A 13,634-nucleotide genomic window follows, 5' to 3' on the forward strand; every position below is an offset into this window, starting at 1 on the left:
GAAGGAATACTTCAGCAGCAGAATAGATGAACTTGCCAGCAAAAATGAAGGCAAGCAGGGAAAAAAAAAAAAGCAAACATTTGCTTCTTCCTTTTTTTTTTTTTTGTGAATTGCCATCAGAAGGTGTGGCCCATACTTAGGGTGGGTTTTTCCACCTCAGGTAATCCAATCAAGACATCCCTTCAAAGGTGTGCCTAGCTGATTAGTTAGGTTCTAGTTGATTTCAAATGTATTCAAGTTGACAACCAAGACTAACTAACCATCACAGTTACAATCATTGTCCTGTCTCCAGATGGCAGCATCCATGTTAGCAAACACTAATGTAATTATTCTCAGAGTATATTTTAGATGACTGTATCTCACTTTGTTACTACGTTAGCTCTTGGTATGTATGTGTGTGTGTATCAGCATGTTGCAAATGTTGCTGTTTAACCCCACAGCGACCCTGGAGGGAATGAAGGATTGTTACACTTTACAGATGAACAAGTCAGCTTGCATTCCAGGCCTTCAGACTTTGTCTGCCTCCCCAGGGAACTGAAGGTCACACAGACTTGTTCTTGACAGATTTCCTGGTGATGTAGGAAGAAAACATGACTTTGTAAAGCATGAGCTCATTATGAAGCAAAACAGCAAATTCTCAAGAACCGTTATGGAATACGAAGGAGTTCAAAGAGTCTCTACACTTGAAGAAGCGCTAGCACTCCACACCTGGCCCCAAGATTCTGAGCACAAAGCCTTGCACTCTTGAGTATTATTGGAGAAGCCTTAGGCTTTCCATGGTTCAAACAATATGAGCCGAGCTTCCAGTGTGTTCTAAGAATCTGAAGGGATTTATAAATCCGGTTGAGAAAATGGATTTTAGCATGCCAGATTCCATTTACGAAGTTGCATACATAATATCGTCTTGCATGTAGAGGGGACCCAAGCTGCATGGAACTGTCTCCCTCTACAGATCTCCGAAAGCGTGGTGCTTTCAAAACATACGTGTTACTCGATTTTAAATTACGGGTCCGCGTTCTTAAGGTCTGATCTGGTTTTGCCGTTGCTTTTAGTTTTTGTCATGGGCATTGCCGATGGTGAAAATGTGAGCCCCTGAAGAACACGGGTGCTGGATGTTAGCTTTTCAGGCTTTTTCATACAGAAAGGCTTTGAGATGTTGACGAGACTGTATGTAAAAATGCACCCCGGCGTTTGCTGATGCGCGGTCTTCCTCTTCACGATTTGCATGAGTTTAAACTCGGAACTTATTGGCGGTCTTGCACCTGCATCCCCAGTGGAGGGCCTATTTTATATCTATTTTTACAGAGGTTCCTGTCTCCAGTGAATGCCCAATGTCTGCACAATCAAAAAGAACAATGACCTCTAATTGTCGCCAGCCTCCCAAACGATCCACTGAGAAAAGTGGGATCGGCTTCGCTGCGCCCTCACTGTGGTCTGCCCATCCTTTTACTCACTGCCTTTCAAATCTCAGCCTTCGGAATATATATATATATATTTAATCAGACTCCGCAAGAAGGGAGCGTTGCATTTCCTATTTTTACTCAGTGATCATTCCTCATGCTGCAGACTTTAGTTCCATTTGTATGTTAAATTATAAGAAAAAGTAAGTAACTAATCAAAGCCGTGGATCCTAAAAACGTTTTTATGCTAGTATGGCTGGGAGATACTGACACGCGTCAGTATATGTGACACGCGTGTGAGTGTCCATACATGTTTGTGTGCATGCATGTGGAGGCTAGAGGTGAACACTGAATGTCTTCCTCTGCACTCTCCACCATATTTGTGTGTGTGTGTCTGTGTGTGTGTCTGTGTGTCTGTGTGTGTGTGTGTGTGTGTGTGTGTGTGTGTGTGTGTGTTAGATACAAGGTCTCTTCTCTGAACCTGGGAGTTCACTGACTAGCTAGACTGACTGCCCAGGGAGCCCCAGGGATCTTCCTGTCCCTAGCTAGCCCTGACGGTTACTGTCAAGCACAGCCTTGCCCAACTCTTTACATAGGGACTGGGGGTCTGAATTCAGATACTCAGCGCTTGAACTGCATACACTTTACCCAGGGTCTCAGTCAGGGTTTCCGTTGCTGTGAAGAGACACCATGGCCACAGCAGCTCTCGCAAAGGAAAACATTGCATTGGCGCTGGCTTACAGTTCAGAGGTTTCGTCTGTTATCATCGTGACGGGGAAACATGGTGGCGTGCAGGCAGACATGATGATGGAGAAGGAGCTGAGAGCTCTGCCTCTTGACCTACAGGCAGCAGAAGCGACTGTGAGCAAGTAAGACCTCAAAGCCCACCTCCACAGTGACAGGCTTCCTCCAACAAGGCCACACCTACTCCAGCAAGGCCACACCTCCTAATAGTGCCGCTCCCTATGGGCCAAGCACTCAAAGTCTATGGGGGCCATGTCTATTCAATCTACCATGCCCACTGAGCAAGTTTTCCAGCCCCAAACCTAGGCAGTCTTCAGTGGCACAGCACCCTCAGTCCTTACAATCCTATTCTGATAGCCTTTCAATTAATGGGCCCATCCCCCAGCCCCTCACTGAATCCTTCATCCAGCACCCATCTTCCACTATCTTACTGTGTACTACATGCGGGTACTGTGAACACAGTGAATTCCATAATTCGGTCTTAATCTAATCCCATCGGTGACTAGGCACGTATCCAGGCAGGTAATGTCAATGCTGTCAGAGGGTCCTTGGGGACAGTGCACACTGGGTACCACGCTTTTGTCAGTTGTCCCTTGGAATGCTGAACAAGGATGGCTAGAGAGCACAGTTTTTAAAACAGGGCTTCATATATCCCAGGCTGATCTCATTGTACTGTGTAGCTAAGAATGACCGTGAGCTTCTCATGCTTCTGCCTCTCCCGCCCAGGTGGTGGGATTGCGGACTCCTAGCACCGTGCCTCATTATGGAGTGAGTCCGCCAAGTGAGCCACACCCCTAGCCCACATTCTGTTATTCTAAGAACATCAAGAAATCTCTGTCAAATAGTATTTCCTACTTTCTAAATGTGGACACTCAGTTTGTTGTAAAGCGAATGTATAAATCAACCAAACGGGTTCTCTGGCTAAAAGTAATAGCAGGTTGCTATTCCGTGGTCTCTGGCGCAACTAGATACCCTAAGACATCTTTCAGTATGACACTGTTGGCATCCAGATGCATATTGGTCACTAAAGTTATCCAGACATAGTTTTGCAGTAGATTTTCTGAATCCCGAGACCAATAGGTATAGGTCAGTCTGCCCAGCTCTATGCTAGGCAGCGGCAGCCAGGTAAATACCCAAAGAATGGTTAGTGTAATTGGCAGATGATTGAGCCTTACGCTGAAGGTTATTTTATTGGCATCTCAACATGGATATTGACGTAAATATAACATCTGTCTGAAGAATGGCTTCAGTGTGCAGGAATCTTAACCTTTGACTAACTGTGTGCAGCTATCTTTATTTTTGTTTGCTTCCTTGCTTTTATTTTTATGGTTTATTTAACTTTTATTTTATGTGCATTGGTGTGAAGTGTCAGATCCCCTGGAACTGGATCATCAGACAGTTGTGAGCTGCCATATGGGTGCTGGGAATTGAACCCGGGTCCTCTGGAAGAGCAGTCAGTGCTCTTAACCACTGAGCCATCTCTCCAGCCCCCTGCTTTGATTTTTTTTAAGTGACTTGTTTGACGTTGTATCTATTAAGGCCTCTTAGAATCAGAAATCACATTGCTTGGATGTGTGTGATGGCACAGGCTTGAAATCCCAGCCGTGGAGGCTGAGGCGGGAGGAATGTACAGTCGAAGCCAGCTGACCTACACAATGAAGTCATACTTCAAAACTATCAAAATCAAGAAGATACATTGTAGGCTCTGTGCTGTGGATGCAATCTGATAGGACAGTTCGTCCTTGCACTGCAAGGATGGAACACAGTTCAACATGCGACTAATCTCACATGGGTTGTTGTTTCTTAGGGTTCAATGTGACTACTGGCCAAGAGAAACACAGGAAATGCATGTATAATGAACTAGAGAGCTCAAAGTCTGTGTACGGAGAGTTCAAACGTCTTATTTATTGCTTTGGTGCGCCGTAGTCTCTCGGGAAACACACACAAATTAACCTGGGTTTGTGCATCTCTTCGAAACTTGAGTTCACGTGACAGAGAAGAGGAAGTAAGGGACCAGGGAATTCTTGACTGTCATCTCAACAGTCAAGTGTGTTCTACATCTTAGAACACACACACACATCCACTTCACGGTGGCTTGACTCGCCTCGAAATTTTTTCTATCAGAGACACTTCAAAGACCTGAGATACTCTAGCCTGGAACTTCTCCATTTGTAAAACAGAAGTGTGTGTCCGAACATCAGAGGCAGAAGCAGGGTTTGTTTTTTTTTTCAGCTCATAAAAAGCTAATAGAGTAAATCTTCGATGTCATATTCCAGTCTCGCAGCTAGTTACCCCAAGTGACTTTGTGTTGAAATATTCCAGACTAGGGATCAAATCCAGGGCCTTTTGTGTGCTGCTTAAGGGCTCTGCTGCTGATCTCCTCCCAAGTCTGGATGTGGTAAGATTTAGAGAGTCTTATAGTACCTACAGGAACATGGGTGTGCAGAGTAGCCCTCTGTTTTCGTAATCTCATTCCATGGGACTTTAACATCTTTTTTTTTCAGAACTGGTTCTAAACAATGCATTGAAGCCTCCGAATTAAGAAAGTGAGTTCAGAGACCAGGGTAGAGAATGAAGGAAAGCAGTGTGAGGGGACAGCAGTGACTCAGGGGACTGGGTTTTTTTTAGGGGATTGGCAGATGAGGACACCGGGAAATGTGTCCCCTTGATGACCAACTTGGTGGTGGCCCTGCACGGCAACCTGCCATTTAATACGTTTAAATCCCTGTCCTGACGTGCCGTTCCTTCTCCTTTGGCAGTGGAGATCCTGACTGCCCGTCAGAAGAAAGCCGAAGAGTTGAAGAGACTGACCGACCTAGCCAGTCAGATGGCGGAGATGCAGCTGGCTGAACTCAGAGCGGAGATTAAGGTCAGTTCTGTGAAACTCCAGCAGAATGCGGAGCTGGAGCTCTGATCCCGTTGTGTGTGGTTTGCATCAGTAGTTGGCTGCTCCGACCATATATACCCGCACCCTTTCACTTTCTTGGACACCATATATATCCCTCCCTCCCACGGGATCGGACACCATGTATACCCCGCGCCCTTCCACAGGATCGGAACACAGACTGCAGAAGGGTAAAGAAACAATCACTATCCTTAAGTCGAATATAGTTTGAAGGGATATATTATCGCAAAGGAGGGGGATAAGTTAGTCAAGACCAACCCATTAGTGTATTTAAACATAAGTTATCTGGGATATGATTTTCACTCTGTGTAATTTATGCTCGTGCGTGTAAGCATACACTCACGTGAGTACACCTTAACAGTGAAGGTTATAAAGCATCTTAGGTTTTTTTCTAGTTTAATTCCCCCCTTTTTTGGTAAGATTAATACCCGCAAATGTATATTTATTTCTTCCACTGCGAGGAATATGAACTAATCCCGGCTAATCGGGAGCAGAACTTGAAACAATACTGAGTGCAGATCACCAAAGCCGGGTGTGTCCGAAGACCGGGGTCTGCAATGAGGACCAAGTGTGGTTTGTGGATAATGCAGGGAAAATGATAATAATTCCCTAATTCTCTATTCAGAGCGCCAGGGCACTGAATGCTCTCCGCGAGTCATGAGTGTAGGCGTAACTAAGGAGGTCCAAAAGAGCCCAGAATAAAGGGTAACCAGTATTTATTTATTTATTTATTTATTTATTTATTTATTTATTTGGGGAAAAAGCTCACAATAAGGATGGAGAGCTGGTCCTCTGTGGGCGCCAGAAGCTGAGAAAGGAGCTCTGACCATCAGCCAGGAGAGCGTCTGCTCTTATGGTACCTCAGACCACGCCCTAGTGGGCGGGTACCTAAAAGGCTATTGGCTGGGTGAATTTCCACAACACCTAAGCTCCTGCGTAAAGCCCCTCTCTACTTGGACCACACCTTTTTTCTTCTCTTTTTTCTTTTTGGCCAAGAGAGGGGTATGTGACATTTCACGTTTATAGACCCACTGAGGTGGCTCTTGTAAACAGCACTAGGTAAAGCGGCCAGAGGGGACGTGGTCACCAGAAAGGAAAGAAATGCTTATAACGGAGTAGGAAGGTGACGTACACCCAGTTATTAAACACACGGTGTGTCTGCACACGTGTGCACCCAGCTTCCGCCTGGCGTCTAGAAACCCAGGGTCCTTTCAGCATAGAGCTGCTGCTGGCGTTAGAACAGTCTATCCATGGCAGGAGAAAGCTGCGTGGCAAGAGCGGAAAGGGCCAGGTGACATTTGATGCATCCCCCTCCATCCTGGTTAAGTATGGAAGGGAGCGCTCAGGGAGAAAGGGATTGGGCGTCAAGAGTCCTGGAATTATTTCCCTTCTCACCTTCCCCCAGGCCCTTGCTTCCTCCTTCCCAGTCAATTGCAAGCGCCTCCTAATTGTCTCCTTCCAGCCTCTCTGCTCCAGGTCCAGAGTTAAATTCCCAGACAGACCTAGCCTCCCTTAGTACAAGCCATCCCCGTGCCTCAGAATCCAATACAGTACAGGACTCAGTACACACTGCAGCGCCATGTCCTCTGAAAATTCCAGCTCGTTAGAACTTCAAGCGAGGAGTGTTGGGATCGCAGCTTCCTAGTCAATTGAAATCAATTTTCTCCCAGGTTTCATCTGCCTATCAGAATCCCACTTTTCATTACATGGTTGATAGCACAGGCTTCGGCGTGAAACAGGATAGCTCCCAAATTTTCTACTTCTGTGGCTTGGGTAAATTACATATTGTCTTAGGTTCTTCGAGTCCGGCCCCCTCATCTGTGACCCAGAAGTAATAAGAATGCTGACTTCGTGATAACGTGATCAGGCGAAAATGAGGTTATTTCTTAAGAAGTCGTTCAGTCAACGTCCGGTTTAATTTCTTAAAGTAATCCAGCTCCCGTGTTCTCTCTTCTAAGACCCTCTTCACGTCCCACTCAGCGAGAGATAATTTCTTCCCTCCTACGTCTCCAAAGTGCCTACCACCTTCACCCTTGAATTTAATGGCGTCTCTTTCCTCGCCGTCTCGTAAACTCCCTGATACTCAAGAAGGGTGTGAGTCACGGTCGTTTCTGTGTTTCTCACTGGGCTGTCTACACACCGCGATCTTAATTTCAAGTGGAATTTAAATGAATTGAAAGCTAATCTTTCCCACTCCCCCATCGCAGCCCTTGAGATTCCGTCAGGAAGATTACATTTTCTAGACTCAGAAGACTTGGTTTCTTATTAAGATAGTGACGAGGTCCAAGGAAGATGGGGTATTTTCTTTTGATGCTTAATACCGTACCAGGCGGCGGTCCAGGCTGGGATGCAGCTCGGAAAACCACACTAGTGAGGGATGGGATGCTAAAGGGTTGGGTAGATGAGCCTGGACATAAAGTTTGTTCATCTCCATGTCTAAGCCGCAGAGGGGAACGTCGGGTCTCCCAGAAGGTGGAGGGTCATGGAGGCAGAACCAAGGCTCACTCAGAAGCGCCTCAGGCCGACTGGACTCGAAGGAGCCCTCTCGGGTCCGCCATCTGTGGGCACAGGAAGAACACAGTGAGGGGGTGCGCGGGTGGCCTGGCCGCGGTTTGGAACGCCTCCGCTTTTCTTCCCTCCAGCACTTCGTCAGCGAGCGCAAGTATGACGAAGAGCTGGGCAAGGCGGCCCGCTTCTCCTGCGACATCGAACAGCTGAAAGCCCAGATCATGATCTGCGGAGAAAGTGAGTTGGGCGTTGGGCATGCGTACTAACTAATTCCGCGTGAGTAAGCCTGGCGCCATTTGGGGTTGACAACAGAAACATCAGGTGGACGGTCGCCCCCTCCCATAGCTAAACGGAGGTCTGACGAGCTTTAATGGTATACGGCCATGACATAAATCCCTGGAAATGTCAGGATTTGAACTTAGATTCTTCAGATGCCACTTCCCGTCAGCAGATCCCCAGGATTTAAGCTGAATAGAGCAGGTCAGCTGGTTCCTACCTTTCACAGGCTTCCCCTGAGCTTGTCCAGGTACGCTGCTGCCCAGCCTGCCTGAGAGCCCAGAGCACCACGCCCCCACGCCCTCGACCCCGCCCCCACGCCCTCGTCCTGTCTCCCTGCTTAGCCTGGGTTCTCTGCTGAGTGAAGCCGGAGATAATGAGAGACTTCACGTCAGCCATTAGTTTAGTCTTGTTCCCTATTAAGCCTTAATTGGAGAGGCTAATGTGCAGCTAAATTGGCTGCTGCGTTTTCCTGTTCTCCGGCCCACACACGAGGGGAGGCGGGGATGAGTGACAAGCGCTAATGTGGCTTTGAGGACAGTCCGGCAGCCGTCCACAACCCCATAGTCAGCAGGAAGCTAAGATTTGACTGCGCTTCTTTTTCTACGTTGAAATTTCTTTTTTTTTTCCTCCTCGAAACAAAAAAGTCTATCAGCGCATTCTAAAAATTACCACGTTGTGTTGACTAGCGTGTGACATTGCTTTCAGGTCGTCTGTCTACCGATTACATACCACATACATGCGTAGTAGTACAAGCTACTTTCGTCACAGTAGATGCTAGACCTTTTTCCATGTCAATGTGTTCAGCTAATCACTTATGTAACTGACGTGACCAATCCTGGGGTTGTAGCCTTTAAATAACCTCCCCGTTGAGTGCCAGAAAACAGTGCCTAGGGCTTCCTGTTGGCCATCTTTGTCAGCCACCTGATTTTCTTGCTGTGCTTTTTAGTTGTTTTTTTTTTCTTCATATTGATGGCAGGACCTCCCTCTTGGCCCTTCTCCAAACAGTTTGGTTGACCTTGGGAAAGGAACCTGCCCATAGGAGGTCCTCCTTGAATGGGAGGATAAGCAAGGCTCCAATCCTGGGTGACTCTATGCCACCTGACTCTGCTGGGGGATGGGGAGGGGCACTTCACTGGCTTTCCCCCAGGTGCCAGCTAGTGAGAGAAGCCGCCCCTTATCAAATTTACGAGTGTCCACATAAAAACAGCCAGTCTCAAGTGTTTGTGACAGTAATCCTCGCAAAAATCCTTCGTGGAGGGTGTGCATCGCTGCGGCTACTGATCCAGAAGTGGAAACGGGAAATAATGACCCCATGCGCCTGAACCGGGCGAGCCCGAGAGCTTCTGAAATCCCCTGGCTGTGTTTGGACAGCCCAGAATCATTTATCACACCTTAACTACAATGTGAAGGGACCGGAGCTTACATCCCTGTCCTTTCCACTTCTAACATTCTGCGAGCCCTGCTAGCCACTCCTAATCCTCCTGCCAAACCCCAGGATTAAGTCCTGATCCGACAAAGGGAACAGAGAAAATTGCTTTGAAAAATTGGTGGCAATTTTAAAATTCAGAAGAAGGTCTTTTCCCCTGTCCAGCCTGGCAGTTGAATCCCAGCGAGCTATGAGAGAAGTCACGGCTTTATCCTAGAATTGATTCCCTCTGGCCTCGATTCGGTATAATCACACAGAAATCATCCTGCTTGAAACCACCACTTTCAGAAACAACAGGACTGGCAATAATAAGCATTGAACAGACCTGTCTGACCCGAATGTGCGCCCGGCGGCGAGCTGCCTGATCGGCCTGCCGTGCACGTCGCCCTTGGGGATGATGCAGGTCTGTGGTTAAAGACTGGTCTAGGTAGCCCTGGTGGAGCATAGGAGATGCCCGAGACTGGCCGGCCTGCCCTGTGGTCAGGGACACTCAGGACCCAGGGCCACAGAATTTCTAAGGCATAATATTCATCTCAGAACTCAGGGCTCTGCCAGCCTCTCCATCCTTTTGTGTCTGCAGCACGGGCTGACACAGAACCTGATAAATGGAAGAACTAAGAGGCAGAATTCACTTATGCATGAGCCAGAGAGAGAACATACAATGTCATTATCTTTCTATCTATCGGTGGTGGTTCTTGACCTAAAGAATAATCTTTAAGTTACAGAGGTGTGTCTTTGTTCCTGCAAATGCCTCTCGTCATGGAGTCTCGCAGGAGAAATGTGTCCTTTTGAACTACATCTTAGAGAATGACCCTTAATGTGTGTATGGAGCTCCTGCTAATTTCTTCCTCCCCCCCCCACCCCGTAGCAGTCTCTAATGGCTCCCCTGGGCAGCAGTGCCCTTGGCACAGCCCCTAACACCAAACCCCGTTCTCTGTTGCAGTCACACATCCAAAGAACAACTATTCCTCCAGAACCCCCTGCAGCTCCCTGCTGCCTCTGCTGAACACTCCTGCCGTGGCTTCCGGGAAACAGGGGAACTTTGCCCGGAAATCGTCCAGTCACAGCAAGCCCTCGGAGGGGAAAGTGGCAAACCCCAAAATGGTGAGCGGTCTTCCCAGCACTGCCGATGCTTGTCACCAGACCATGCCCACGAACAAGCAGGTAAGTCACTCCGGGAGGGCCTCACGGTGCTGCCTGCAGGGCCTCTGCGGGTACTGGTACAGGATGCCAGCAAGGGCACCGCCCATTTCCAGAGGAAGAAAGTAACAGCTCTGAGCCACTGAGACAGTGGCCCTGCCCAGGCTCCCCTGAGCTCCAAGAGCACTGGCTGCCTGGCCTCGGCTCCTGCCTTATGAGCTTCACCATGTTACCTCGTTCACCTAATGGAGACAGGTCCTCTCTTGCCCTTCTTGCCAGCATCTCCGGGTCCTGGACACCACTGAAACCATTAGTGAGGGGGAACGTGGTCATTGTTGTTACTTATGATTTTTAAAAGTTCCCGCGTAGGTTTGGAGTAACGGGTCAAAGCCAGGCAAACGTGTCTTGCCGTAGAATTTCAGTGAGGCACACACATTTCAAAATGACCTTCTTGGTTCACTCCTGTCTTCCACGGCTTCTAAAAGTACAGCTTTCCACCGGTGGTGGCACACACCTTTAATCCCAGCACTCGGAAGGCAGAGGCGGGCGGATCTCTGTGAGTTCGAGGCCAGTCTAGTCTATAAAGCGAGTTCCAAGACAGCCAGGACTGTTACACAGAGAAACGCTGTCTCGAAAAACCAAAACAAACAAACAAACAAACCTGAACTTTTCAAAGAACAGTGTTCCACCTCTCCTCCTGTTTCTGCCAGGGAATTAGTCGCCGTGTTTAGAAAGTGGGAAAGAAGCAGGATTCAGATTCGGCGACGTGGGTGTTGACCAAACTGCAGAGGAAGCTTTCATGATCTCTGCAGCCCCCTTTCTCTGTGTTTCAAACCACTGGCTTGCTAGCAAATGCCCTTGTGAGTCGCCTTCTCTTGGCCTTTAGGAGTTCCCGCTGCTGACGCTGCCGGGCATTTCTGTGGTCCCCAATGACTTCATGAGCCTGAAAGTAGTGGCTGGTTAAGGGAATAGCGTACAAACGCTGTCTCCACTGTATCTGCCTGTGGTTTCTTTAAACAACGAAGAAAGCCAAACCCATTGCTGTCACATAGATTCCTCTTCAGCTTGGTGAATTTAGCATGTAGGTGACGGCTAATTTAAGTGACAGTTCCTTTACACATCTAAGCACAACAGAGAGCAGATGAGAAGGGTCCTGTGTTCCAGAATAACTGTTATGAGTCCCACATCACTGTCCGTCCTGCAGAGTTAGGGATCAGCGAGGCCAAGGAGACATCCACTCAGAATCAGCACTCTCTCCTCCCTGCTCCTCTTCTCCCTCCTCCTCTCCTCCCTCCTCTCCTCCCTCCCCCTCTTCTCCCTCTTCTTCTCCCTCCTCCTCTTTGCCCCCTCCCTCTCCTCCCTCCTCTTCTCCTCCCTGCTCCTCTTCTCCCTCTTCCTCATCTCCCTCCCCCTCTTCTCCCTCCTCCTCTTCTCCCTCCCTTTCTCCTCCCTCCTCCTCTCTCCTCCTCTTTGCCATCCCTCTCTTCTCCCTCTTCTTCTCCCTCCTCTTTTCCCTCCTCCTCTCTCTCCTTTTCTCCCCTCCTTCTCTCTCCTCTTCTCTCTCTTCCTCTCCCTTCTCCTCTCCCTCCTCCTCTTCTCTCTGAAGATGACTAACTTTCTTCCAGTTCCCTTTGCAGGTCTGTGGTGCTAGAACTGAGAATTATGTCAACCTGGCCTGTTTGCATGCTGTCTTTCTCTACTGTAGTTTGAAAAAGTTGGTCTGTGATTTAGGAAGTAGGTTTTCCCGATACCAGTGTCCTTGTGGTTTGCTGGCTTCTGACCCTTACTTCATTTCTCTCTCTGTCAGAATGGACCTTCTAGCCAAAGACGAAGATTCAACCCGCAGTATCACAATAGGCTAAATGGTCCCGCCAAGTCCCAGGGCGGTGGCAGCGAAGCCGACCCCGCGCAGAAGAGCAACAGCCGGCATGAACACAGAAGACAGCCGCACAACGGCTTCCGTCCCAAAAACAAAGGTGGTGCCAAAAACCAAGAGGCCTCCTTGGGGACAAAGGCCCCGGAGGTCCCAACGCACTCTGAAAAGCCCCGTCGGCGGCAGCACGCTCCAGACAAGTCAGAGGCTAGGCCCTTCCGGGGGAACGTGGGTAGGGTTTCACAGTGCAATCTTTGTCCCACGAGAATAGAGGTTTCCGCAGAGGCCACGGTTCTCTCGGTCCCGGCCGTGACGTTAGTGGCCTGAGCAGGGAAAGGAAAGAGCAGGCTTTGCCTGGCTTTGGTTCCCTGCCCCGAGGTGCTGACCCAATTCGCTGCCAAAAGAGAGTCAATGAGAATATACAAACCCTGTGTGTTTGTGTCCTTCTCTCTCGGTCATTTTTACTCATCCTGATGCCCTGCTCTAGCTCCATGACGCCCATGCTTTGCTTGCTCCGTCGTCGCTTCTCCTCATGTTAGCCAGGCCGTATTTACTCGTCATTAGGAAAACCAAGATGTGGCTGGGGATCGGAGGAGGCTCGGTTCGCCGGCCCATGTCGTCGCCGCCGTGACGCGTCGATCCGTTGGTTGTCTTTAGAGAGTTCAATGTTGGAACCAGAAGTTCCCGATCAGACAAGCGTGATCTGCTGAAGACACATGTGCTTTTGTAGAATTTAACATCTGGTGTTTTTCTGAAATATAGATAAATATATATATGAACATATATTGCTTTATTTGAAACAAATTAAAATATGCTGCATTTGACGCCCGGCTTGGTTCTTTCCTTGATGGCTACCTTGGTGTGGAATGTTCTTTGTTGTACTCTTGAGACAGAGGTAAAGACTGGAAGTTTAGTGCCAAGCTCTGTTCCCTTTGAAACAAGAACTCTTAGGAAGCAGTGATATTCCCTCGGTCACTATTCAGTCAGATAGGTGCTACACGCCCAGTCATGGATGCCACATGATAATTAGAAACCATGTATGTAACAGAGTTTACCCCAGTCTAGCTTTGACAATAGAGATGATTAGTTCATTAGAGATGATTGGTTCATGAACCAAAGTCCAGAATTAAAATATGCCTTGGGCCCAATTTGATCATGATTCTCACTCCTTTCTCTTAATTCTGAATTCTGTCTTCCCTATGCTGACACTGCATTCAGAATAATGATAATGACCAACTTGCTGAGCACTCTCCGTGGCTTCTGTGTGGGGCACGTGTCTTGTTAGAAGTCACAGCAAAACTCTGGCATGCCATGACTTACAGACCGGGTTCTTGTTGGTTTTCCATGGGGAGAACGAGT

The 13,634-nt window shown here is 48.3% G+C and overlaps 1 protein-coding gene across 8 annotated transcripts in view; it reads left to right on the forward strand.

Annotated features, from left to right (window-relative positions):
- Spats2l (spermatogenesis associated serine rich 2 like) overlaps positions 1-13,099 on the forward strand; it is a 170,955-nt gene extending 157,856 nt beyond the window's left edge. For all 8 annotated transcript variants that reach the window (XM_085684154.2, XM_085684157.2, XM_048456106.3 and 5 more), the window contains 4 exons: positions 4,904-5,013; positions 7,692-7,794; positions 10,206-10,426; positions 12,210-13,099. In XM_085684154.2, coding sequence (XP_085540280.2) covers positions 4,904-5,013; positions 7,692-7,794; positions 10,206-10,426; positions 12,210-12,602 — 827 coding nt within the window. In that variant the 3' untranslated portion in view covers positions 12,603-13,099. The remainder of the gene's footprint in view (positions 1-4,903; positions 5,014-7,691; positions 7,795-10,205; positions 10,427-12,209) is intronic.
- Positions 13,100-13,634: the final 535 nt, after the last annotated feature.

This window comes from Myodes glareolus, chromosome 27, assembly GCF_982192425.1.
Source record: "Myodes glareolus chromosome 27, mMyoGla1.1, whole genome shotgun sequence".
Taxonomy (NCBI): Eukaryota; Metazoa; Chordata; class Mammalia; order Rodentia; family Cricetidae; genus Myodes; species Myodes glareolus.